The sequence below is a fragment of the Gadus chalcogrammus genome, chromosome 3, assembly GCF_026213295.1.
Source record: "Gadus chalcogrammus isolate NIFS_2021 chromosome 3, NIFS_Gcha_1.0, whole genome shotgun sequence".
Lineage (NCBI taxonomy): Eukaryota > Metazoa > Chordata > Actinopteri > Gadiformes > Gadidae > Gadus > Gadus chalcogrammus.
The window spans coordinates 26,782,452-26,809,933 of record NC_079414.1 but is presented as its reverse complement, the minus strand read 5'-3'; the positions used below and the strand labels follow the sequence as shown (position 1 = coordinate 26,809,933).

Here is a 27,482-nt window from a genome sequence, read left to right as displayed (position 1 = left end):
GAAATAATAATAAACCAACATTCAAACAGCATGTCAACCCACATTCGTAGCTCAGATGTAATACCACACATTGCTAGACACCCTGTTTGCGTTGAAATGAACTGGCTATGTCCGTCCGTCAGAGTCCAAAGGACAGGCAATCCGATAGGTAAGCCCCAGTTCTCCTTGAGAGCCCAACACAGCCAGGACCCGGTAATGTCCCTTCCAGAGGGGAGCCAGTTTCATACGGTCCTCATACGGTTCATACGGTGAGATTATGAAGCCACAACAATTCTCCTACTGCATATGGTGTGTGACGGACGGTTCCGTCGTAGTACAGCTTTTGTTTCTCGTGTGCTTGGACACCGCTCTGTCTGGCACCACCAAACGCCATCGCCAGTTTCCCTGCCATAGAGGCCACAAAGTCTGCATGAGAAGAAGGTAAGTCTGATGATACCTGTGATGGCACCAGCACGTCCACCAGGACCCGAGCTTCCCGTCCATGAACAAAATAGTAGGGAGAGTAGCTGCAATGAACAGACGTGTTATAGGCGAAAGCCACATGTTTCAGATAATCGTCCCATTCACCACCACAAGCAAGCAGCGATTTGGCAAACTGGTCAATGAGGGTCAGATTAAAGCGTAAAACCATGCCATCTGATTTGGGATTATACGGGGTGGTGCATGCCTTGTTAATCCCTAAACATTTACACAGTCTTTGCACAATCTCGGCTTGAAACTGCCGACCTTGATCACTGTGAACAGCTTCTGGAATACCATGCACTAAAACATAATCCTCGAACAAACACTGTGTTACCGACTGGGCTGTTTGGTTAGGAAGAGCATACAGATTTACATATTTGGTAAAGTAGTCTACCACCAATACATATCTGTTACCCTTGGAAGTCATAGGCAGTTCAACAATGTCAGTCGCCACTCTCTGAAATGGTAGAGTAGCTTAAGAATCCCCCTTCGTTGCCCTATGCTTGGGCGCTGGGGCTCTGCGGGTTTGGCATGGGACGCACTGCTCGCACCACTGTTGAATATCTTTAAACATAGAGGGCCAATAAAAAGTTTGCCTTGCCCGTTCCCATACTCGCTCCGCAGAAAAGTGTGCCGAGGCAGGACCCCCGTGTAGGTGCTGCAGCACATCAGCGACCAGCGCGGATGGCACCTGACACATGTCACCCCCCGTGCGGGAAGATTTCATTGTCCGGCAGAGCAGTCCAAGTTTTACAGCAAGTCGGGGATATTCCGTCCATAATTTCCAACATTGCCGAGAGCTACCTTTCATGTGCCCCTTCGGCGGTCGAGAACCGCTCCCCTCAATCCATTGCACTTGTGTCAGCATCGGCCCTTTGCGACTCTCTGATTCCAGTCCCATCACGTGAAAGTGCATGCATGAAAGACATGTCAGACTCACTGTCTGTGTCCACTTGCTGCCCTGTGGTGAGGTCAGAGGTGCAGGGGTCCATAGCAGATGGCGGAGATGACAAAATGTCTGACCGGGGCACCAATGGCTCCGTGTCTGAGCCACATCCAAGCTCTCGCCCGGAGCACGGAGGCGGGTGTTCGCTCTGAAACAGGCCAGAAAATGTTTTTGTCCAAATGCCTCCTGCAACCTCTCCTTTACTGCATTATAGTCGGCCTGAACGGCTGACTATCCCATAACAGAAAAGCAGCTTTGGTCAGACGCGTTGGTAAAATCCTGACCACTTCAAAGTCATAGTCACCTTCAGTGCCTCCCACTAGCGCCATCACGGCAACCTCATACTGCCTGGCCCAGCAGGGGAAGCTTTGCTTTTCCTCCACTTAGGGCGATGGAAGTTCAATCTTTATGTAGCTGGAGAACGTCTTTGCCTGCAGCGCTGCCTGTAGTCCATCGGGTCCTCGTCAAACGTCCACATTTTGCTTCTTTTATTTAATTGATGTAGCTCTTTTTAACGACGATGAGATGATGGCTGACGTCCTCACGCTGGATGCATCACAGACTCTCCACGCGTACTAGTTAAACTGTGTACAACTAAACTAACCGCGCTAGAAGTGATTGATTACTTGATTGAAAACTTTTCCCAACAGTTTTGTCGGTTTCAGTTATTTTCGATGGGCGTCCGAACAGAACTGATCCCACCGCTGCCACCAATGTAACCAAGCGTTTTATTGTTGCCTATACTTGGGTAAAGGAAGAATCGGTTAACTCCATTCACTGAACGGGGCGATCCACTTTATTTCCTGCGCTCCCAACACAGAGTCAAAACAGCGATCCACACGCAGACACTTCCGTTCTGCTCCTTCAGAATAAGAGTCCCTAACAGGAACTGGGTTCCAATAATGATGATACTAGATGAATACTAAGCTGTCCTCCTCAGAGGGACTACACCACACACACTGTAAGAGAGTTATTAATACCAGATGAATGCTAACCCTGCTTTTCTCCACAGAGAGGGACTACACCAGCCTCTGTGAGCGTCAGACCATCGGCCGCCTGCTTTTCCGTCAGTACTGCGACACGCGGCCGGAGCTCAAGAGATGCATCGAGTTCATGGACGCCTCGGTGAGACGGCCGGGGCCACACCCGTTTTGGTTTCGTTTCGACTCATCGTGGGCGTTCTTGTTTTCATATGTTGTCATTATGTTCTTTTCAAAACGGTTGTGTAGTGTTTTTCTTACTTCAACAAACCTTCCCAGGGTTGAGCAGATATGTATCGCATCGCTGTGGGTTGTGCAACAGTAAAGAATGTGGCGAAAAAAAGAAGAGCAAAAAATATCAAGATGAACTTCAGTGGCAGTTCAAATTTGACGGTTATGGCCAAAGCAACTCGTCCAACCCTCTGGTTATCAAAGGTGTCAATCTAGGTGCTGGGCACAATATCGAGAGGTAGAGATTACATTTTGGGCGTAGCTATTTACATGAAGTCAGTTTTAAGTGTTCATGTCAAGGGTACTTGACGTGTTCGAAATTGATTTGAGATATGAGAAGTAAAAGTATTTTTTGTCTTCAGTTGTTAAGCCAGTTAATTTTGTTTTTGGTTCCTGCTCCTTGCTACAGCGTTTTGCTGGACTCCCACTGGGCTGTGTGGACCAGAGCTCTCTCTGGGATAGGCCAGGGGGGGAGCTGTGTTCTCATCAGGCGGGGGGGGGGGGGGGGCTGGAATCTGCTGCTGGTTGGCCGGTCCCTTCAGTGGGGGCTGGGGGGGGGGGGGGGGGTTAGGTTGTGTTTTCGTGTTGGCAGGCGGGGGGGTGATGATGAAGTGGGGCCCGGTGATTAGGTTCACTCGGACGAGCTGTCAGAACCGACAGGCCCCCGAACCCTCCCTCCATTCCAACGCAGCCCCCCCCCCCTCCCTCCGTGAGCTCCTGCCCACGTCAGATGCAGCTCCCCTGGGAGCACTGATGAGGACAGGCCCAGGCTTGTGTCTGGGCCCTGGGAGGAATGTGAGAAAGGAAAAACGAAGGGAGGAGGGGGGGGGGGGGGGGGGTCATGCTTATTTAATGAAAACCTACATCTAGTTTGTTTTTAAGGTAGCCCGGCCTGCCGCGCTCGCACATGTGTGTGTTCACATTAGGGCTGTGGCGATTAATTGATTTTGATCGCGATTTCGATATTAGTCTCAAACGATCACAAAACTAATATTATCGATTAATTTTTTTCATTTTTTTCTTTGTTCATATTTAGGTGCAGAACAGCTGATACATATCTGTTCATTATTTTAGATTATAGCTTTTTCTTTTTGACCGTTTGGTGTATATTTTTTTAAGGCGAAAATTCATAGTACTCAGTTACAAAGTGATTTTTGACAGAGACATGCTGAATCATGTTTTCAAACTCAAAAATAATTGTTTGAATAATCTTGATTTTCAATATTGACCAAAATAACCATGACTATGATTTTTTTTTTTCCAAAATCAAGCAGCCTTAGTTCACGTGTGTGTCCTTATGTGTGTGACCGCATGCGTGTGTGTCTGCGTGTGTGTGTGTGTGTCCGCATGTGTGCATGTGTGTCCGCGGGTGCATGCGTGTCCGCATGAGTGTGTGTGTGTCCGCATGTGTGCATGCGTGTCCGCACGAGTGTGTGTGTCCGCGTGTGTGTACAAAACGCGGGGGCCGATGCAGGCCCGTGTTTGTGCTCAGCTGGCCGGCTGGGCTCTGCTAATGATGTGTGTGAGCCCGGCCTGGCTCCTGCTCAGCGCTCCCATCAGGGTTTGTTTTCTGAGGAAACACCCGGGCCGACGGCGCCCAAGTCCCGCGGCGTCCTGCAGAGCACCCGTACCCAGCCGGGGGGCGGTTGGGGTCCCGCCGTCGCAGTGTACACACGGTGCGCTGTGTGTACACACGGTGCGCTGTGTGTACACTGGTTAGCATCACAGGCCGTTTTGATTGACAATTCCGATAACTAATATCAATATTGTGAAGTGGAGCGCGGTGTCACATGATAGTGTGATGTTTGTCCGGGGGAAGTTGTGGTTGGACTTTTTAAATGTGGGTATTGACCTCGTCACTGTGCAGTTTACTACCCTGGTGGGGCGGACTGAAATGAAGCGAATAAGGAACAACTTTGAAGTTTAGCTTTACGTGGCTCCTCCCCTCTCTGTGATCGACAGGCGGTGTACCAGCTGGCTCCTGACGAGAAGAGGCGGGGCTACGGCCTGAACGTGTTGGACACCTACTTCACCAACGGGGTGAGTGTCTGCGCCCGGCCTACCGCTGTGGGAACACTAGACCGCACGATTGGTCCTGATGTTTTGTGAGTTTTTAATTGGGTAGCGAAATTGTTTCTTTTTGTTAATTGTCAAACGTTTGAGCGGCTTCTGTGTTGTTCTACCAAACACTCACCCTCACCCTGTCCCTCTCCTCTCCCCCTCCCCCTCTACCTCCCCCTCTCACCCCCCCCCCCCCCCCCCTCCCCCCTCCCCCCAGTCTGCAGCCCACCTCCCAGAGATTCCTCAGGAATTGGTGGCCGGCTGTCGGGAAAAGCTGGAGCAGAGCCACTGCAAGGAGCTGTTCAACGACTGCACCAAGTAGGTCCCCCACCACCACCTCCTCCACCCCCCATCGCCTCCACCTCCTCCTCCGTCACCTCCAGTACCTCCTCTTCCATTACCACCACCTCCTCCACCCCCATCGCCTCCACCTCCTCCTCCGTCACCTCCAGTACCTCCTCTTCCTTTACCACCACCTCCATCACCTAGTCCTCCATCACCTCCATCACCTCGAGCACCTCCATCACCTAGAGCACCTCCATCACCTCAATAACCTCCATCACCTGACCCATCTCCATCACTTCCATCATCCCCACCACCATCACCTCCATCCTCTTCACCTCCACCTCCTCCATCACCTCCACCACCTCCATGACCTGCACCGTCCCCACCCCCAGCACCACTACCTCCATCACCTCCACCACCTCCATGACCTGCACCGTCCCCACTACCTCCACCTCCTCCACCACCAACCCCCCCACCCTGCGCCATGCGGCCCTCAGACCGGCAGCACCTGCAGGCCTCTGGGTGCCGACTCATGCGTTTCTCGGGGCTGAATGGCAGCATTCTGTGGTCACAGAGCGCAGCTCTTTCCTCCTCCGGGCTCCTCCTCGCCGTGCTCAACGTGGAGCCCGTTCAGGAGGAGGGGACTCGCGTCATCGTAAGGATTAAGGAGGAACCGGTTTGGGATCGTGTTTCCTTGTTGGGTTTGCCGTCGGATTATCATAATATGTTGTTTAGAATAATATATATATATAGAGAGAGAGAGAGAGAGAGAGAGAGAGAGAGAGAGAGAGAGAGAGAGAGAGAGAGAGAGAGAGAGAGAGAGAGAGAGAGAGAGAGAGAGAGAGAGAGAGAGAGAGAGAGAGAGAGAGAGAGAGAGAGAGAGAGAGAGAGAGAGAGAGAGAAAATGGGTTGTCAGACTTTGACAAGGCAGCTGGCAGTGGCACCTGGAATGCACACACACACACACACACACCGGGGTGAATGAAAATGAGCTGTGGGCAAAAAGGGGATCCGGAACCCTGGCAGGGAAACAACCGACACCTCAGTGCTCCTGGACCCTCTCTCTCTGTCTCTCTCTCTCTGTCTCTCTCTGTCTCTCTCTGTCTCTCTCTGTCTCTCTCTCAGTGTCTCTCGCTCTTTTGGTCTCTCTCTCACACTATTGCAAGTGTTGCTGCTTCCTGCTCAACAAGTCAACCAACAGGATTCTTACCTGTAGATGCGTGTCAAAACACACGCACAGACACGGAGAGAGCATATTGTTTAATTAAAACATGCGTTGGACCCTACTGAACACGTATCCCAGGCTGTCATGTCTCCTGGAACACTGAGGGCCTTGTGCGAAGAAGTACAGCAACACTGGCCTGTGGCCACTGCCCTTATTTGGGAGTTTAAGGCGTAACCTTGTGCAATAGGCAGCATGAGGTCATCAATCAATCAATCATTGTGGTTGTCCTTTAACAACCTTGTTGGTTTAAGCCCTCGGTCCACAACAATAGGCGCCTACATCAGGCCCACATTAGGGCGTGCGTGAGCGACAATATGGTTCAGTAACGACTGCAGTCTTGGTTACAGTCGCTTCATTCTGCGTGTGGCTCAGGAGGCAGAGAGGGTTGGCTGGTAACCGGTAGGTTGCTAGTTCGATCCCCGGCTCCTCCTAGCTGAGTGTCGAGGTGTCCCTGAGCGAGACGCCTCACCCTGACTGCTCCTGACCAGCTGGCTGTCGCCCTGCGTGGCTGACTCCGCCGTCGGTGTGTGAACGTGTGAATGTGAGGCAGTATTTAGAGCGGCCACTGGTTAGACAAGCGCTGTGTAAATGCAGTCCATCTACATCGTCTGCATCACAACAGCGTTGCGGGACTGTGATGGTTTGAGGACAGATCCGCGGCGTCGGGCCAGACGAGCCCAGCTGGGGGAGTGCTCGCCGGCTCTGCTAAACGAGCCACAAGCGTTGCACTAAATAACAACCTTTTATTCCTCAGGAGTTCGTCTTAGGTTTTACGATAATTCAACAGCCTGGACAGCTTATCCGTCCCGGCTTGTCGTCTGTTTATGCAGCTCCCAGCGCTATAAACCGATAACTTATTGCTTACTTTTAGCGAACGAGCGACGAAAGGGTTGAGATTAGGCTCTGACTTCGATGCGGGCGGTGTTGGAGCGTGGAGGGGAGCTCCGGCGGAGGTATGTGTGGCGGTGGATGTTTAGTTTACACCGTGGAGCGAGTCAAGGAGCCGGTGGAGCGGTCGTAGATCATCCCAGCTGGACGGAGGTGTTAATGTAACGGAAGATTCATCTGTGGTACACACACTAACACACTCTCCTGGCCGGCCCTGTTTCGGTAGCGGATCGAGACTCACCGGCCTGGCTCGCTGTGTGTGTGTGTGTGTGTGTGTGTGTGTGTGTGTGTGTGTGTGTGTGTGTGTGTGTGTGTGTGTGTGTGTGTGTGTGTGTGTGTGTGTGTGTGTGTGTGTGTGTGTGTGTGTGTGTGTGTGTGTGTGTGTGTGTGTGTGTGTACACACTGGAAGGGGAGCAAGGACACACATTTATTTTGGTAGTATTATCTATATTGTAGGATTTTTAGAGTGAGACAATCTCTGTTAAACCACCACACACACACACTCTGCAAAAACAGCACACACACTCTGCAAAACCACCACATGTGTGTGTCAAAGAAAACATTGAATTGTTTGTGAATGGAATTCCTGTGTCTTGGTATTTATTCTACCATCACTTGTTCCAAATCTTTCCTGCGTAGGAATTCTGCAGAATCCTAATCTAACACAAAACTCTGACTACTGACTTACTCCTTTTCCGTTTGCACAGTGATGAGCATGAAACACACACACACACACACACACACACACACACACACACACACACACACACACACACACACACACACACACACACACACACACACACACACACACACACACACACACACACACACACACACACACACACACACACACACAGAGATGGAGAGAGGGCACATGGCTGCGAACGTCTTGGCACCCTAAAGGGCTTTCTCCCGAGATGCGGAACATACGGTTATGTCATAGCGATCGCGTTGTGTGTGGGTGTGTGTGGTATAGTGTGATGTGTCCTCAACACTGCTCTCTCCCCCCTCCCGACAAAAGCAGCTTTGTGGCCCGTGTTTATTCCGAGTGTCTAATGGTCTATTTCAGTAGTGTTCCTCCAGGCTGGACCATCGGCTATAGGCTGGTGTTCCATCCTATAGGAACGGATGTGGGGGTCATTGTCTCGCAGGCTAGATCCAGAACGCACACATGACTTGTATTTTTATACACAGATGAACGCAGTGTTTATGTCGACATCAATGGCGCCTCTCACATTTGGATGAGCTCTTGTTGTTGTTTTGTTCTTGCGTTATGATGGGTTGGAGACGGACTGAACCATGAAGTCTTGCAGGAGGCTGGACGTTGACGCCGTTTTCCCCTCTCCCTCGTTCCACGGCAGTGTTGGAGTCATGGAATCGTATTTAACTTTAATGTGTTTTAGAAAGTCTGTGTGTTTTAATAGACGGCACTGGGAGCCAGGAAGCACAACGTATACACTTCTATACCACAGTTTTCCATGAGATGTACATCCTTCTTATAAGGATGCCTCTTAAGCTTTTTAAGTTGATTTACTTAGTAAGTAACTGGATGCAATCACTTAGAAAATGTTAAGCGTATAAAAGGTCAAAACTAACCTATGCAGCCCTTTCTATTCCCGGGGGACAGGGAAGGGGTGAGGCCTTTAGGGAAATACTCTGCCTAAAAGTTTAATTCCCCTCCTCACCAAAGTCCTATAATTATACGTTTGGAGCCTTAATGGAGGCCATTTTCGCACCCATAGCTCTATGTATCTATCTATCTTTTGTCAGTGAAGGTGTGAATATCTTTTGGCAGTGAAGGTGTGAATACCTTTCGGCAGTGGAGGTGTGAATACCTTTCTAACTCAGTCCCGACAACAACATCTGTGGCAGGAAGCTGATGAGAAGCAGGCCGGGGTCAGGGGTCGGAGGTTGAGGGACGGGGGGGGGGTCAGAGACGGGCTCGAACAGCTCTCAGTGGAATGTGGACCTGTTGTTGACGGGTTGGTTGTGGGGGGGGAGAGAGACACTACCTTTTCAGAGTTAGTTTGGCTCTGGGGCGCCCTTCTGACGTCATCCTAAATAAAGAGAAATAATAATAAAGAGTGTGTCGTCGTGGGTTGGCTCCATAGCAACAATGTTTAAGGATGAGGGGTTTGATGATTAGCCGGTGTTTGATGAGCTGCTGGGGTTTATGATGAAGACCTGGGGATCGATGACGGTGAGCTCGGGTTCGATGCTACGACCCCGGGGGGCGTGGTCTTGCTGAAGGTAACGTGAGTGGAGGATTTGATTGGTTGATCGAGCTAATGGTGGGGAGATGGTTCAATAAGAGGATAAGTGGTCATGCGAGCAGAAACGCACGCAAACACATTTGTTTGTTGTTCAGCCCCGTTGCACTCTCAGTACTTATCTCAGAGAGTCATCACGGATGATGTTCAGTCGTTGAAATGTTTTTGCTATCTCCCTGGCGTTTGGCGCAGAGATGTCTCCTGAGATTCCATCTGAGGGCGTCCACTCAGGAAGTTCACAAACCGGTCCCTTTTTGATAAACCATTGGTTCTGATGAACCTTTTTAGTTCTAGTAAACCTTTTTGTTTTTAATAACCCTCTCCCCGTCTCTCCCCCCTCCAGGATCGTTCGAGAGTATCTGAGTGGAGCTCCCTTCTCTGCCTACCAGGAGACTATGTACTTCTCCCGCTTTCTGCAGTGGAAGTGGCTGGAGAGGTGGGTAATAACACACACACACACACACACACACACACACACACACACACACACACACACACACACACACACACACACACACACACACACACACACACACACACACACACACACACACACACACACACACACACACACACACACACACACACACACACACTAATAGCCCTCATCTCGTGGCCGATCGACGCGTGAAGAGGGTTTTTCATTACCTGTTGTTTGCAGTATTAGTAGTGGTTCAGGTCGGACTGTGACAACACGGGCTGGTTTAATTACTTTACAGGAAATTAAGCCAGATTTCCATCTAATAGCGCTTCCACGGATTGTGTGTGTGTGTGTGTGTGTGTGTGTGTGTGTGTGTGTGTGTGTGTGTGTGTGTGTGTGTGTGTGTGTGTGTGTGTGTGTGTGTGTGTGTGTGTGGAAACGGAACAAACGAATCGTGGAGAAAGTCCGGAGGAACACTTGGCCCATAAACCCGGCGCTCCCCTAATCAATGGTTGGTTTCTGGAGCAGAGTTAATAATTGATGATGTTTTGCATAAAGGCTGCTAACTGAGGCCGAAGTGGAAAACTCCGACCATCAGCACGGTTTAATAATACATGCAAGCATTATTCTGTCTGCCCCACCACATGATCTAAAGTGAATCACATACACCCCCCCCCCCCACCCCACCCCCTGCCTCCATCTCCTTCCAAATCTCTTTGACAAATTAACCTTAACCTCTCTCCTTCTCTGCCCCCCTCTCCCCCTCCCTCCCTCCCTCCCTTTCATTCTCTGTCTCTCTGTCTCTGTCTCTCTCTCTGTCTCTCTGTCTCTCTGTCTCTGTCTCTGTCTCTGTGTCTCTCTCTCTGTTTCTCTCTCTGTCTCTGTCCCTCTGTCTCTCTCTCTCTCTGTCCCTCTGTCTCTCTCTCTCTCTCTCTCTCTCTCTCTCTCTCTCTCTCTCTCTCTCTCTCTCTCTCTGCAGGCAACCAGTAACCAAAAATACCTTCAGACATTACAGAGTACTAGGAAAAGGTGGATTTGGCGAGGTGAGTGAGGGCCACTTCTTGTGTGTTCTGATGGCTTCCTGTGTGTTCCGATGGCGTTGGGAATGGTTACGCCACACACGCCGCCGAGGGTCACATGACCTTGGCTGGTCCCATCCTAAATGTTGGATCAAGGCATGGCGTCTCGTTTTGAGCAGCAGGTGTAGCACAGAGTCAGATGAGAAATAAGTGTTGATTACGAGAGCATTTTTGTGTCAAACAATGGCGTGTGATTTTGGTCAAGACATCTACTTTCAAAGAGGCCCATTGTGTGTGTTTGTGTGTGTGTGTTTGTATGTGTCTGTCTGTGTGTGTGTGTGTGTGTGTGTGTCTGTATGTCTCTGTGTGTGTTCAGCCCTGTGCGTGTGTGTCTGTGTGTCTACGTGTGTATGCAGTCGACTGACCCCTCTCTCTGTGCTCTGATTGGTCCCCAGGTGTGTGCCTGTCAGGTGCGGGCCACCGGTAAGATGTACGCCTGTAAAAAGCTGGAAAAGAAACGCGTGAAGAAAAGAAAAGGTGAAGCCATGGCACTAAACGAAAAACGCATTTTAGAAAAAGTTAACAGTAGTTTTGTAGTAAGTACTACCTTTTTTCTTCAACCCTTTCAACCTAATCGTTTTATTGTGTGTGTGTGGCTGTGTGTGTGTGTGTGTGTGTGTGTGTGTGCGCATGTCTTTGTCTATGTGTGTGTGGCTGTGTGTGTGTGTCTGTGTGTGTGTGTCTGTGTCTCTTTGTGTGTGTCTGTCTGAGTGTGTGTGTGTGTGTCTTTTTCTATGTGTCTGTGTGTGTGTGTGTGTGTGTGTGTGTGTGCGCAGTCTGAATCAATGAAGTATATCTGGCCATGAGCAATTATCTTACGATGTTTCAATGCTGCAGCGATGTATGTGAGGCAAAAGCACAGAATACCAGCTGGTAAAATTCAAAACATCTCTCTTAAATACCAGTTTGGGTGCCAGACTGTGTCCCTCCACAAGCGAGTGCTTGTGTGTCGGCCAAAGCCAAAATATTTACGTTGCCTTTCCTTGGCTCTCAACAGAGTTTTTTTGGAAATTGTGACAAATTGGTGGCCGGTTCGTTGCCTCAGCCATTCATATCTTTGGCGCTTTGCCTCGGAGTGAAAAACATTTGGGAACACAAATGTGATGTTATTATACTGTGATTCTTAAATGGATATAGCGCCGAGGTCGTACTGCAGCTGGCTTTTGTCTCAAACACATCCTGTATTCAATATTCCGTGTTAAACTGTGCTGTTGTCGTGCTTGTGATTAAACTGTTTATTCTGCTGCATTTATTTATTTATGTTTGTCCATCTCCATATGTTGGTCAAAACAAATCCTCAATGGAATTTCGATGGTGTGTTTTTCTGTGTGTGTGTGTGTGTGTGTGTGTCTTAACGACATAACTCAAACATTACCCAGATGGAAAGCATGTGGAAACAGTACGACCGCTTTCATTACATCTGATTGGACGTGCAAAAACTCTCAGGTGTTTTGAAAAGGAAAAGGAAAATTTAGCTTTGGACGCAGTTTTACGTTCGTCATAATGACTGCGCCGGGGATGAGAAAATTACTCTTAAGTGGTTGTTTAACATTCTTGGAACATTCATGTGTAGGAGTAGCTGTATAGGTTAGCACGTGACTGTCGTGCATACTCTGTTACATAAACCAGTGGTAGCCTGGGTGGTGTAAGAAATATAGCAAAGCAGAGCACAAACCCAGTCAAAGCTAGCGTGTTTATCACCGCAACCTTTTCTCTGATCCTGTTGGAATAGTTGAGGTATTGGAGTAGTTTTCAGTTAGTTTTCTTGTTCAGATTATAAACTGAGCTGCATCTCCTTGTTGGCGTGACTCACCGTGAACACACACACACGCGCGCGCACACACACACACACACACACACACACACACACACACACACACACACACACACACACACACACACACACACACACACACACACACACACACACACACACACACACACACACACACACACACACACACACACAGCAATGTGGCTGGTAGATGCGGTGGGCAGGAGAGGGGTGTGTGTCGCCGTGCCTGTGAGCTGGGGCAGGCGTATGCTCGGTGTTGGCTCTTTGAGCTGCAGGCAGCGAGCGCGGTGAAGGCAGCGAACGCAGTGTCCCTGCAAGGCGTTTCTCCCTGTGAGGGCAGCCCTGTTGCCTAGCATTAGCTGACCAACCAGGCCCTAGAAAGGAGAGGTGTCGAGTCCCCTGCTCCTCTGGGTGTCTCCATCGCCCCCCCCCCCCCCCCCCCCCGTCTCTGCCCAGGCCCTGGTATTATTTGCTTTGCCTACCCAGTGCATATCATCCGTCAGCGTTGTTAGCGCATGTTCTAGTACACTAGTATACAGTGTACCCGCGACGCGTCCAAGTTGCAAATATTGTGTGTTTGTGTGTGTCTGAGAGAGTGCATGTGATCGCTTTAGAAGGACATGGGGATAAAATCGCGGCCTTGGTGTGTGTGTGTGTGTGTGTGTGTGTGTGTGTGTGTGTGTGTGGTGGCAGGGTGACCCTGTCCTATCCTCTTTAAGCAGCTGGTGACTCTGCTATGAGCGTCCTTGTTTTCACACAATCCTCAGATTCCCTGCCCTAGGAATTTATTATGAATCAGATGGAATGACCGTTTTTTTTGATCGTCAATTATTAATAATAATTTTACAGCTATAATATTGAAGTTGATTTAACAGGTTCAATTCTCATTCCAACCAAAGTAACTTTTCAGATCTCTCCATAGACCCGTGTGTGTGTGTGTGTGTGTGTGTGTGTGTGTGTGTGTGTGTGTGTGTGTGTGTGTGTGTGTGTGTGTGTGTGTGTGTGTGTGTGTGTGTGTGTGTGTGTGTGTGTGTGTGTGTGTGTGTGACTTTGCTGTCCATGCTGTCAAGAGCATATGGAACTCCTCCTGATGGCGGCAACGTCCTGCATGCACCAGAATGTTAAACGCCCCCTGTGCCGTTGACCTCGGGGAGGGGGGCGGGGGGGGGGGGGGGGGGGAGACTCAGACCACAAGTGATCTGATTTAGTCGAGTTACTCTCAAATTACGATGCATTTATTTATCCGTCTGGAACTCGAAACCGGCTCAGACGAGGAACCCTGTGTCGTGTTCTCGGCACGTCTGTCTTCTGCGGATTCCGTTCAGAGCGGCGATGTTTTGCCACCAGGTGTGAGGGTGATCAGCCGTGACAAGCCGTTTGAGAGTCTGCCCGTCCCCGTGGGGGACTGGACACACGCCCACTTGTGTCACTCAGACACAGGAAAGGGCAGGTATTCAAACGACGTGTAACGGATGATCACACTCACACCTGGTGGCATAATAATCACTCCTCTAATCGTTTTGTTAGTGTTGCCGTTTTATTGCGAAGTCTGTTCCTCTACCCCCCTCAAAATCTTGCATCCACTCCTCTCTCCCCTTCTCTCCTCCCCCCCATCCTCCCCCTCCCTCTCCTCCTCCTCCTCCCTCTCCCCCTCCCTCCCCTCCTCCTCCTCCCTCTCCTCCTCCTCCTCCCTCTCTCCTCCCCTCTCCTCCTCCTCCCTCTCTCCCTCTTCCTCCTCCTCTCTCCCCTCTCTCCTTGCCCCTCCCTCATCCTCCTCCTCTCCCCCCCCCCCCTCCCCCCTCTCCCCCTTCCTCCCCCTCTCCCTCCCCCAGGTGAGCCTGGCCTACGCCTACGAGACGAAGGACGCGCTGTGCCTGGTGCTGACCATCATGAACGGCGGAGACCTCAAGTTCCACATCTACAACATGGGCAACTCGGGCTTCGACGAGCAGCGCGCCATCTTCTACGCCGCCGAGATCTGCTGCGGCCTGGAGGACCTGCACCGCGAGCGGATCGTCTACAGGTCAGAGGTCACACCGGGGGGAGGGGGGGGGTCTGGTTTGTGTCAGACACCTGGAATGGTAGAGCTGCAGGGAGGGGGTTGGCTGTGTTATGTAGAGGAGGATGATGAGGTTGGGTCATTCAGGTTGTGGGGATGAATTGTGTTGCTGTGTAGATGAGGTTGTGTTGAATAGTTTCTGTCGCTGAGGTTGGGTTGATGAGGTGGTGGTGTTGTGTTGATGACATGAGTATTTCAGGTACTGTGGGATGGATTTTATGTGTAACATTTACGTTTTAGGGAGTTTAAAGTTTATTTTTATTGTAAAAGTTTGAGCGTGAATTGGCTTTTTGTTGAAACCCTTTTAGCTTTGGAAGTAGTTGAGCTTTTTCCGGAGAACATTTACATTCACATTTAGGGCGTCAGACGCTTTTATCGAAAGCGACTTACATTAAGTACATTAGTCAGAAGAAGGAGAAACGGCAAAATATTTCTGTCGGTAAAGTAATGATGTTCATAGAACCAAGTGCCAAGCACTAACAATCGCTAGATTGATCCAAACACTGTACACACTGTAACATGATACAGGAACCATTACAGAGGGTGTAACAACATGAACACTGTGTACACAAAGATGGCCTAAGCTGAATCTTTGTAATGTGTTTTTGACCTGACAGTATTTAGCTAAAGTAAAGACAGGGCGTAAGGCTAACAGGCTCAAACCAGCCATTAAACCGATGGTGGATGTTCAGAGGGGAGACCGCTACCGGTCGTATTTTCCTTGGAGGTGAACTGGTCATACAACTGACGATTATGTGTTAATGAGCAGGCTGCTCTTTTAACAATAGGGTAACCTGTCTACTTGTGCTGCGCAGGGCCTTGCATCTCGTGCCAACACAAACGCTGTAGTTAAACACCAGTGTTTAAACCCACAGCCAGCTTCTGGTGTTGGCTGTCATACACACGACTGTGGACACAACAGATTCTTCACATTTCAGTTGTTGCTCAAAACACAACGATGCAAACTTTATTGTGACTCCGATTTGGGTCTTTGGTTAATAAGTGAAGAAAGGGGATGTATTGGGAGGTGTTTCTTGAGGCTTCGGTGAAGAGGGCCTGTCATGCTGGAGGAGCAGGGTTGAGGAACGGGTCAAACCCGAGGCAGGGAGGAAGTTTATGTGTTTAGTCCGGGCTCGTCCTGGCCAACCCGGTTCAGGCCTCGCTGCAGACGGAATATAAATATGTCCCGAGCTGTTTATTGTGTTTGACCTTTCGGTAGAAGGTGGAGCGTGGAATGGCTTTCCGTTGAAACCCTCTAGCGCTGGAAGTAGTGGAGTTTTTTCCTGAGTACATTTACCTTAGCAGGCGCTTTCATCCAAAGCGACTTACAATGCGTACATTTGTCAGAAGAAAGAGAAACAACAATGTATCAGTCTTTAAAGTATTGACGTTCATAGAACCAAATGCCAAGCATTAACAATCACTAGGTGAACACATTCCCCGTATACAACAAAGATAGCTAGGATAAGATGCCACACAATGCTAAGCACTACTTATAAGGGCAAGGACGTATAACATGCAATAAGTGCGTAACAGAGCACAAACCTTGCTAACTAACTAAAAGCCAAGCCTGTTTGTTATCGATCCATACGTCCTTAATACTGGTGATCCTTGACCAAAAGTGTGATTTCAACATTTCAATTATACATGAATAACGCAACGTGAATCTTCTTCTGCAGGGATCTGAAGCCCGAGAACATCCTCCTAGACGACCGCGGTAAGTCTCTACGTCGCTCTCCATGGCCTTCAAGAAGCACGTCCATGTTTTAGAGACAGCTCACGTTCTCCCCGCCCATCACTTCCTGTAGGCCTTCCCTTGCGATCCCATAACAATAGTTGTACGGGCGTCCATGTTTAAACTAGCTTAAACATGGACGCCCGTCATGTTAACCTGCTAGCATAGCATAGCATAGCAGGACATAACGTTCAGGAGACAGCTCATGATAACCAGCTGATGTGACGTAGCATAGCCTAGCATAGAGGAACACTACGTTTAGGAGACAGCTCATGTTAACCAGCTAGCATAGCATAGCATAGCATCACATTACCGTAGTGGGAGTGGGGGCCGTTGGCCTATTTTCAGATCCAATACAAATAGTTGTACGGGATCTGAGAATCCCACTGAACATTTGGTTTGGCCGGGGGCTTGGTTTAAGCTAAGCCTCGGTACACGGGCCTCTGACAGAGGCCGACCAGTCTCCTCAACACCTCCCCGATAAACAGGAACCTGTTTATGTTGAACTTACTCCCAACCTGTTCTGTTTATACGGTGGCCTCCGCGTGACACACACGTAGGGAAGGGGGAAGAATTAAACCGCAACACGTCCCCTTTGCTATAGGTTGATTAGCCGACGGGGATAGATGTAGCATTGTTGCACTGATTTAATGTTTAATGTTTATTGTTCTGCTATGCTAGTCTAGGCATTGCTAGGCTATGTTAGCTGGTTAAGTTGCGCTGTCTCCGGAACCTAATGTTTTGCTATGCTATGCTATGCTATTCTATGCTATAATATGCTAAGCTATGCTGTATAATGTTTACGTAAACATTAGCTTGAAGTAATGTTTTTGTTTATCCTACCCCAGGGCACATCCGGATCTCTGACCTGGGCCTGGCGGTCCAGATCCCAGACGGGGAGACGATACGGGGGAGAGTGGGAACGGTCGGCTACATGGGTGAGGGCCGGGGCATTCGCAACAATTCATTCCCCTTCTCCCCCTTTCTCCCCCTTTCTGTCTCTGTGTTTTCTGTGATACTCGGTTGCAGAACGTTTGAGGAGGCATTCCTCTGGCCTGAGTCCTGCCCCGCTGTTGGCCGGTCTTCACTATCAGCCCCACATCTGTCTTTCTACCTTCTCTGTTCTCCCTTTTTTGTTACACATGCGAACGGATTGACGTCACGCATCCTGTCTGCCGTTTAAACAAACCCCTCTCCTCTCCTTCCTCTCTCTTTCGTCTTTCTCTCTTTCGTCTTTCTTCTTGTCTTTCTTGTTCCTTTTTCTTTCTTTGTTGTTTGTTTCTGTTTCTTTTTTCTTGGTTTGTTCCTTTCCTTTTTCCTGACTTTTTTTCTCTCTCTCTCTCTCTCTCTCTCTCTCTCTCTCTCTCTCTCTCTCTCTCTCTCTCCTCTCTCTCTCTCTCTCTCATCATCTCTCATCTCTCTCTCTCTTTCTCTCTCTCTCTTTCGCGCATCCTCTCTCTCTCTCTCTCTCTCTCTCTCTCTCTTTCTCTTTCTCTTTCTCTTTCTCTCTCTTTCTCTTTCTCTCTCTCTCTCTCACTCACTCCCTTTCTCTCTCTCACTCCCTTTCTCTCTCCCTCCCTCCCTCCCCCCCCTCCCTCTCTCAGCTCCGGAGGTGATCCAGAATGAGAGCTACACCTTCAGCCCTGACTGGTGGGGTCTGGGCTGCCTGGTCTTCGAGATGATCCAGGGTCAGTCGCCGTTCCGCAAGCGCAAGGAGCGCGTGAAGCGCGAGGAGGTGGACCGCCGCGTCCGGGAGGACCAGGAGGAGTACTCCGACAAGTTCTCTGAGGAGGCCAAGGACATCTGCAGACAGGTGAGGGGGAGGGAGGGAGGAGGAGGTGGAGGGAGGAAGAGGGGGGAGGAGGGAGGGAGGGAGGAGGAGGTGGAGAGGTAGGAGGGTTATGAGGAGGAGGGAGGGAGGGAGGACGGGAGGAGGGGGGAGGAGACTCCAGAGGAGGATGGGGAGGGGGTAAAGGAGGAGGAGGAGGAGACCTGAGGAGGAGGAGGAAGGAGGAATGTGCTGGAGTGGGAACAGCTGCTTTCCCAGTGGGAGTGCGGAGCGACGCCCACTCTGATGTCATGAATCGTATTTTCTTTCTTTGTTTTTTCCATCCGACTCTATCGCCGACCCGTCCTGAGAAAGTACACCCCCCCTCCCCCCCCCGTCCCCGTCCCCGTCTCTTCGAGAGCAGAAACACAGTGGGGGCAACCAAGGACTAGGAGCAGGTGGGGGTGGGTGGGGGGGGGGGGGGGGGTTATGGTGACGTAGTGGAACATTCTAACCTCTGGGTTGAGCCGAGTCAAAGACACCCCAGGGAGGGAGGGAGGGAGAGGGGAGAGAAAGAAAGGAAGCTAAAGTAACAGAATACAGAGGCAAGAAGTAGAGAGAGAGAGAGAGAGAGAGAGAGAGAGAGAGAGAGAGAGAGAGAGAGAGAGAGAGAGAGGAGAGAGAGAGAGAGAGAGATAGAGAGAGAGAGAGGAGAGAGAGAGAGAGAGAGAGAGAAGAGAGAGAGAGAGAGAGAGAGAGAGAGAGAGAGAGAGAGAGAGAGTTATCAGCAAGATGAATATCTCCACAGACCCAAAATAGCCAAGTGGTAAATGTTCTCGAGGTGTGTGTGTGTGTTCGTTCTCAGGGCTTAGCTTTCGTGAGAATCACTTTAACAGAAGTGATTGTTTGGAGGAATGTAGAAGTGGCGACGGGGACTAAAGAGAAACGAGAGAGAGACGGCGGAACGCAGGTAGCCAGGGCTGACGTCAGCGTCCGTTCTCCTCCGTGTGTGTGACCGCACCTGGAGGCGCTGTGCGGACGCTTTAAAGGGAGGGTATCACGCCACCAGGTCGAAGCGTGATCAGCCGTCACAAGCCATTTGAATATCAGCCATTTCCTGTGTCTTAGTGACATCACAAGTGGGCGTGTCCACCTAGATGTACGACGGAAAGATGAGCAACATCTGCCACAGTCCAGTGGGTAGGCTGGTAGACCTGTCTATCCAGCGTACATCTAGGTGGACACGCCCACTGGTGATTTTCAAAACGCCTTGTAACGGCTGATGGCCCTCACACCTGGAGGTATAATATCAGCGCTTTAAGGCCACAAGGCCTCTCCTCAGCCCCTCTTTAACACGTGAACATGATTTAGCCTCTGGGTCACATGACCTCAAAAGGTGAGCCGACAGGTATTTTGAATGCGTCTGTGCATGTGTACCCTCGAGTGCCCGGGCAGTCCTTCAGAGATAACTCTCTGCTATGTTAGCCTCCTTTATCCCCCCTCCACCCTCACCCCACGTCTCCCTCCACCTCACCCCACCTCCCCCTCCACCTCACCCCACCTCCCCCTCCACCTCCCCCCTCATCCACCTCCCCCTCACCCCTCACCCCTCACCCCCCCCCTCCCCTCACACAACACTGACGAAAGAATGGGAAACGACGAATGAGATGTTCTTCCGCGATCCTCTCCCATTTCCTCCCCCCTGATGTCACTTCCTGGTCTCCGTTGTCACTTCCTGGTCTCTGATGTCACTTCCTGTCCGTCCAGCTGCTGGCCAAGGACCCGAAGGAGCGCCTAGGGTGCCAGGGGCGCGGGGCGGTGGAGGTGAAGCAGCACCCCATCCTCCGCAACATCAACTTCAAACGGCTGGAGGCCAACATGCTGGACCCGCCCTTCAGCCCGGACGTAAGTCAGACAGAGATACAGACAGACAGACACACAGACAGAGGCACAGACGGAGAGACAGAGATACAGACAGACAGACAGACGCACAGACAGACGCACAGACAGAGGCACAGACAGAGGCACAGACAGAGGCACAGACGGAGAGACAGACAGACACAGACAGACAGAGATACAGACAGACAGAGATACAGACAGACAGAGATACAGACAGACATAGACAGACAGACAGAGATACAGACAGACAGACAGAGATACACACAGACAGACAGAGATACAGACAGACACACAGACAGAGGCACAGACACATAGACAGAGAGACAGACAGAGATACACACAGAGACAGACGGAGCCAGAAACACACAGAGAGACACACATGCATACCTATCCAGACATATACACAGAGAGACAGACACAGAGTGTGAGAGAGAGAGACACAGACAGAGACAGAGCCAGAGAGAGAGAGAGACACACACACACAGACACACGGAGACAGAGAGACGCACACAGTCACAGACACAAACGCAGACTCACACACAGACACGCGCACAGTCACAGACACAAACGCAGACTCACACACAGAGAGACGCACACTGAAGCCCAATTACCAGTTTAAGCTTGGAAAATGGAAAATGTTATCAACGAAAGCAAAGCTTTTAAGTACCGCAATTCATGATGACGGTCGGTTCATCAGTTAATCCGGTTCAACACACGTTGTTCCCGGTGTAATTGCATTACAACAAGATTACACTGCGCACTCATTCTAGTTTTATATTTTGGGGTTGTTTCCCCTTAAGTTGTGTACTGACTCCCTGATCTGTGTTCTCGCTCAGCCGCGGGCCGTGTACTGCAAAGACGTGTTGGACATCGAGCAGTTCTCCACGGTGAAAGGCGTCAACATTGACCCCACCGACGATGACTTCTACCACAAGTTTGTGACAGGGAGTGTCTCCATCCCCTGGCAGAACGAGGTACTGCGGGCCGGGGCCAGATGACGTCATCCGTTACACAAGTCTCTCAAGTTACAGTGCGATGACTTCATGGTTTATTTACTTATGGAAATGAAGATTGATCGCAAATTAGCACTAAAATACATGTTTAAACAAATACTGGATTCTGTTACTTGTGCTATGTGGTGGACTCAAAGGCCTGCAATCCCAGTAATGTTTACGATTACATTTACAGTAACATTTAGGGCATTTAGCAGACGCTTTTGTCCAGTGTGACTTACAATAAGATAATGTACTGTCGGTACAGTAAGGATGTTCATAGAACCAAGTGCCAAGCCCTAACTATCACTAGGTTAACCCATTCCCCGTGTACAACAAAGATAGCTAGGAGAAGATGCTACAGCTGCTAGTAAAGTACTATAACTAAGTACGACATACAATAAGTGCGTACATTAAGTGCAAGGACGTACGACATACAATAAGTGTGTACATTAAGTTCAAGGACGTACAAAAGTAGAATAAGTAGGAGGGGTGGGAGGGGATGGCTAATAAGGTGAACTCTGAACATGACCGGTCTCCTGCCGTACCTCTCTGATCCATCCGTCCCTCCGTCCCTCTGTCCTCACGTCCCCGCCCCCCCCCCCCGGGCGCAGATGATCGAGATGGAGTGCTTCAAGGAGATCAACGTGTACGAGACGGACGGGACGCTCTGCTCCGACCTGGACGTGAACCGCCCCAACCCGCCGCCGAAGCGAGGCTTCTTCTACCGCCTTTTCAGAAGACAGGCAAGTGCCAACGCTCCCGCTGCGACTGTCCGAGGGGGTGGGGGCTGAGGTACCTCCTTCCTTCCTTCCTTCCATCCATCCTTCCTACTTTCCTTGCTTCCTTCCTCTTCAAGGCCTCCTCTCCAGTAACCTCGAAGCGAGGCCGTTCGCGGCCTTCTGCTGTTCTTGATGTGATTAATGATCTTCTGTTTATGCTAGTCGGATTCGGAACATTAGAAATGGACATTCTTGGGCGTCGCCCGTGTTCCCGTAGTCATGGGAATGTTTGAAGGACAGCGTTTTTCTTTTCCGTTTCCATTCGTTCCCAGTAGTATTCCCGGTAGGTTCGCGTCAGGGTTCTCTAGTCTAGTCTCGATCTCTTCTCTGTTATTCTTCAGTTTCATATTTGTCTTGGTTTTCTTTCCTTCACTCCAAGGTTTGTTGAGGTCTTTGGCAGATGTCGTGGGATTGCTAACGATTAGGCGAACCGTGATGGCAGATGACCACTAACATAACCCAGATCTATTACTTATTCAAACTAACCTTATTAGTTAGGTCTTATCACGTCAGGTACAAAGAACATTTACATTTAGGGCGTTTAGCAGATGCTTTCATCCAAAGCGACTTACAATAAGTACATTTGTCAGAAGAAAGAGAAACAACAATATATCTCGGTGGGTACAGTAAGGATGTTCATAGAACCATGTGCCGAGCACTAACAATCACCATGTTAACCCATTCCCCATATACACCAAAGATAGCTAGGATAAGATACTATTTTAAGCACTATTTTTAGGTGCAAGAACAAACTGATCTGTGTCAAGAAAGATTCAGCCTTATCAACTCTTGGTGGTTAATCTGTGTGTGTACAGTCAGCGATTCAGAAACACGATAACCTCACCCCATTTCCATTTTTGTATAAAAAGAAATAGTAGTTCACAATTTAAAATAATGCTCAATGAATGCGACTGTCCTATATTGAGAATACACTTTGCTGTCTCACTAACTACTAACTAAACTAACTACCATTATTCAAATGTGCTTCAGACATGACCAGTGGTGTTCGATCACATACAGTGAGGATGTGTGCGTTAACTCAAACCGCTTTCATGTACTGATAATGCTGCAGTGCACTGCGTGTGGTTCATGTGTTGTGTTGTGTTGTTAACTTTCCTTTAATTGGTAGCTTGGCATATTTTTTTGGGCATTTGGCAAAGCGGAAGTGTCCATAAAGTGTCCCTCTCGCCTCTCCGTAGGTGTGCTTTAAGAGCAGTTACAGTGAAGACGAGCACGAGGAGCCCTCGCGCCTTTAAACCACTCCCTCCCTCCTTGCCTCCTCCCTCCTCGCCACCTCGCCTCCTCCTTCCTCGCCACCTCGCCACCGACCTCCACCACCGACTCTGACCGAGGGCAAATCTTAGGAACTCAGTGAATGTTGACCTGTATTTATGAGCTGTATTAAAATTGTATTATAACTAAAAAGAAAAAAGTATGAGTTTAAAGATTTTGTACATTTGTACTTGAATTTATGTCTAGATGTATATTTTCACTAAAGGTTGTATTGTACAAAAAGCCATAAAAGTACCACTTGAATGCATACATAACATTTTTTTTTTTTTTTTTTTTTGGAATGAGTTTGGAAAAATGTGTGTTAAGGAGTTTTTTTAAGAAGCACAGAACCAGGAGTTTTTTTTATTTTATTTCTCAATGTAGCATAAGGCCTTTTGTTTTTTCTATGTGCTGTACGTTTGTTATCGTTGATTTGGCAAAATGTGACGTGTTGTTAGTACATCAATTCACCGACTCACTAAAGCTAACCCCTTAGCCTCCATGCCCCTCCGAGCGGTCTTCAGTAGATCTCTATAACACATGGATTGGAGCGATCCTGTGGTGACAAATCTAATCAGAGGCAGCCATGTTGTCGCCGGGCTGCTTAAACCTATCCGTTTGTTTCCCAGATTCACACCTCGTCCAACTTCTTAGGTGGAAGGATTCAAGTGGTTGATTTGGAATCATGCGCCATGATAATTCATGCCCTGCAGCTCTGGTTGTAATACTGAACTGGTATGTACTGTATGGATGGCTTCTATTGGTATTAGGCTGCTATGTGGATACTAGCATTAGCAAACATCGCTCACCTCTAGGTGCCTAGAGATAAGCGCTTCTAGCAGAGACGGCATGCATCTCTTGTCTGACAATCTCTTAGTCAACAGGTACAACACACTAAATAATCATCACCGTTTAGTCAATCAGTTTAAGTTGCATGTCATGAAACTGGATTTCGTTTCTGGCCTTCCACTCGTTTTTTAAGCTCAAAGTGACCAAGGGTCCAATCCCTATTAGATTCTGGATTCTTCTGGAAATAATGTTACAATATTGACAATGCTGTCCTTTTATAAATCTTTAGCTCCGTTTTGTTTTCCACTTTTGTTTTTTGTCATTCTTATTGAATGATTACAGATCCATATGGGCTCGTCTTATATTGGTGCTGTTTACCTGTTGATCATAGATTACGTGATGCTTGTCAAGCTAGAAGACCCCGCCCCATGTCATTAATCGGCTATATCTGATCATTCTAGGAATAGCTGGGCTGAGAAAAGAGAATTATCACCATTTACTACTTCACCCAGATCTTGTATGTTGCTCTTCCATAGGAAAGACTTAACAACTGATTGCATGTTCTTAGACAGGCCAGGGAAGGGAAAAATTAGCTTTCGACACCTGCCTATATACCTATGTACAGGAAATCTTAACAACTCGCATAATCCCATTTTGTGCACTTTTAAATACACATGGAACATTCTTCAAAAATCAGCTGGTTTATGGACGAGCTGATTTTATGACATCCTGGATTGTATCAGGATTTATTATGATTAGCAAATGTATGTGCCCTTTGTAGGTCAGAGACACGTTAGCTATTTTGAAATTGAATTTTTCTTGAGACAAACCTATTTTACCCCCTCCTTTGTTTTAATGCTGTGAATATCTGAACTAGACTCATTAGCTTTGTGTGCATTTATAATACTGTAACTATATACAACTTTTGTAACATTTGCCTAATTATTTAAATGCAACCTGACCCCAATTCTAAAAAAAACAAGTTTGCCAACCCCATTGCAATGTTATCCATCAGGGTTTTAGCGGCCCACAAAGTGTTGATTCTCTGCATCATGTGAACACTGTTATCCTACAATCACCATCGATGAATGCATTAACCCAAGCAACTCTGACTCGTTGCACATGACATGGAAACCTTGTGAGGCAAGCAAGGTTTTATGAGTAGAAAACAAAGTGCCACCTTCTGTTATATTGACGATTTGCGATGTACAGCTGAAGACTCGTAGGGTTGGTTTGGCGAGTTCACAAGCTTTGTCTCAACCAGCACATTCCATAACCAGATCAGGAAGAACACAAATGCATTAATCCTCCGTGGTTTGTCCTCACTTGAGTTTTCCCGAGTATCTTTGTTTTTTTTTATTTCATTTTTTTGTTGTTCTCAGGCACATTTCAGAGCCAACTTCTCTGGCAAATGTAGATTTATGCCTTTAATAGGTCTTCGCCTCAGAAAACCTTGTAAAAATACATCTTTCTAACATTTAACCTATACGCTTTCACAACCAGGAGAGAAAAAAATAATATTTTCCATCCAAATAGCAGTAAAGAAATGTTTTAGTTTTATTGCACTATGGTGTGTATTGACAATGACTATAGGTTGTGTCTTTTAACCTGTTGCCAACGATACCAAAAGCATCATTTATACTTTTTCCTTTCTCACTCTGATGAACTTAATGCAGAAAGACTCACGCCTTTTTATTGTACGTGCCAACGACCAACGTTTCGTTCCGACCCCGCCCTCCTCATTCGACCGGGTTCTCTCTCATCCACTCTGAGTTTCCCAGAGCATCAAAGGAACTTTGAAAAGCTGAACAGTTTTGAATGTCCACACTAAGTGCATTGCAATGCCTGTTTTAAAAAAAAAAAAAAAGAGAAAAATACCTATGTTTTTATAACTCAAAGCATGTATCGGTTTGTAATACTACAGGTTCCTTGTACATATAATTGATCTTCTAGTGCCAACATACCACACTGGTATCTAAAGGACGACTTTATAGCTAGAAGGGTGGCCCGCAGAACCCGACCCTTTCTGAGTAGAGTCTGACGTCTGACCCCCCCCCCCCCTTCCAGAACTGGCGATGTCTGCTTCCCAAACGTGGTTAACACTCGGAGTAACGGGAAACTTATGTTTTGCTGGAGGAACGTCAGAGGGTGCCTTGTAAAGTGAGGTCTAGTTCTGGGCGGACGGCCGTGATGCTGTGCGTTGGTGGGACGTTTCACTGAGTCCAGGGACGTCACATCGAGGGACGTCCAGGGAGGGGGGGGGGGACATCAGATGTTATTCACACAAAAGGGTCTCTCCTTAGTTTCTTCTTCTTTTTGTAATTGTACAGTCATATTGTTCAACCACTGCAGTCATTGTAATTCTTGTACAAGTTGTATCACTGGTTGTTGTACCATATCTGACATTTGTAATTAATTATGAAATAATACACTGCCGTTTGTATAAAAAATACATAGGTCCCCTGGTTTTATTTGTGTCGTGTTTACCTTTTGATGTTTTTGTGGTGCGAGGGATAGGAAACTATTATAATCACACATTTTTCAACAAAAATATTTTGTTGGTCTCGGGCACATTTCAGAGCCAACTTCTCTGGCAAATGTAGATTTATGCTTTGATAGGTCTTCTCCTCAAAAAACTTGTAAAATACATTTTTCTAACATTTAACCTGTAAGCTTTCACAACCAGGAGAGAAAAATAATATATTTTCATGTTTACATTTGATGTGTTTGTTGTTGTAAGGTTAGGGAACTATTATAGTCACACATTTGGTATATTTTAAAAGGACTGGGTTCAATCCCGAATGTCTTCAGACATTATATATTGATTTATTAAGGATCTCTGTTATAAACAACTCATAGGATAGGAGAACACTTTATTAACCCCAAAGACATTCTGGTGTTGTCTCAGCATAAAATGACAAGTCAAACAAGTATATATAGGATGGATGAGGGAACACATAACAATATACATTTATTAACTTAACACTCACCTATATATAGGTTACAATGCATATTATACAATAAAAATTATAAAAGGCTAAACCAATCCAAATCCCTGTTGACTTAATGAGGGCAGTAATTGCAGTTACCGCAGTGGACCACATGAGCACTGAAGTCAAATGTATTTGCTTTTCATTTACTTTGTCCGTCTGCCTTCAAGTAAGTAATTAAATCTAGTCAATCGCTGAATCTAGAGAATGTAGATGTAGATGCTTTAGCAAAAATAGCAAAAATGCTTTAATGAGTTAATTAAAGCAGCTTTCTAGCTTGATTCAAATCTAATAAGGACCGAAATCATTAAACAACTGTCCATGGCTAAAACCATGAAGTAAAAATTGCTGTTAGTAGTTATTTGTAAATGCAAATAAGCCAAAGGTTTTATTATGACCCTATGGATTTGAGTAAACCCGTGACCGACCCCTCCTCCATCCACGACACGTTCATTGGCCTCCTCTTGCGTCAATCACAGTCAAACGGTCGCTGATTGGCCAAGCGCCATCGCGTCTGCTCCACTCGCTGCGAAGCTGTCACAAGTCCACT

General features: G+C 48.1%; 1 protein-coding gene across 2 annotated transcripts in view; it reads left to right on the top strand.

The window, feature by feature from the left end:
• grk4 (G protein-coupled receptor kinase 4) overlaps positions 1-27,262 on the top strand; it is a 45,657-nt gene extending 18,395 nt beyond the window's left edge. Inside the window, exons 3-16 of one of the 2 annotated variants that reach the window (XM_056587041.1) lie at positions 2,421-2,533; positions 4,582-4,659; positions 4,898-4,998; positions 9,695-9,787; positions 10,752-10,815; positions 11,247-11,387; positions 14,479-14,669; positions 16,385-16,422; positions 17,289-17,378; positions 18,045-18,253; positions 19,976-20,113; positions 20,944-21,081; positions 21,714-21,894; positions 23,081-27,262. In XM_056587041.1, coding sequence (XP_056443016.1) covers positions 2,421-2,533; positions 4,582-4,659; positions 4,898-4,998; positions 9,695-9,787; positions 10,752-10,815; positions 11,247-11,387; positions 14,479-14,669; positions 16,385-16,422; positions 17,289-17,378; positions 18,045-18,253; positions 19,976-20,113; positions 20,944-21,081; positions 21,714-21,893 — 1,574 coding nt within the window. In that variant the 3' untranslated portion in view covers position 21,894; positions 23,081-27,262. The remainder of the gene's footprint in view (positions 1-2,420; positions 2,534-4,581; positions 4,660-4,897; positions 4,999-9,694; positions 9,788-10,751; positions 10,816-11,246; positions 11,388-14,478; positions 14,670-16,384; positions 16,423-17,288; positions 17,379-18,044; positions 18,254-19,975; positions 20,114-20,943; positions 21,082-21,713; positions 21,895-23,080) is intronic. The other variant, XM_056587040.1, reaches the window with a different exon arrangement.
• Positions 27,263-27,482: the final 220 nt, after the last annotated feature.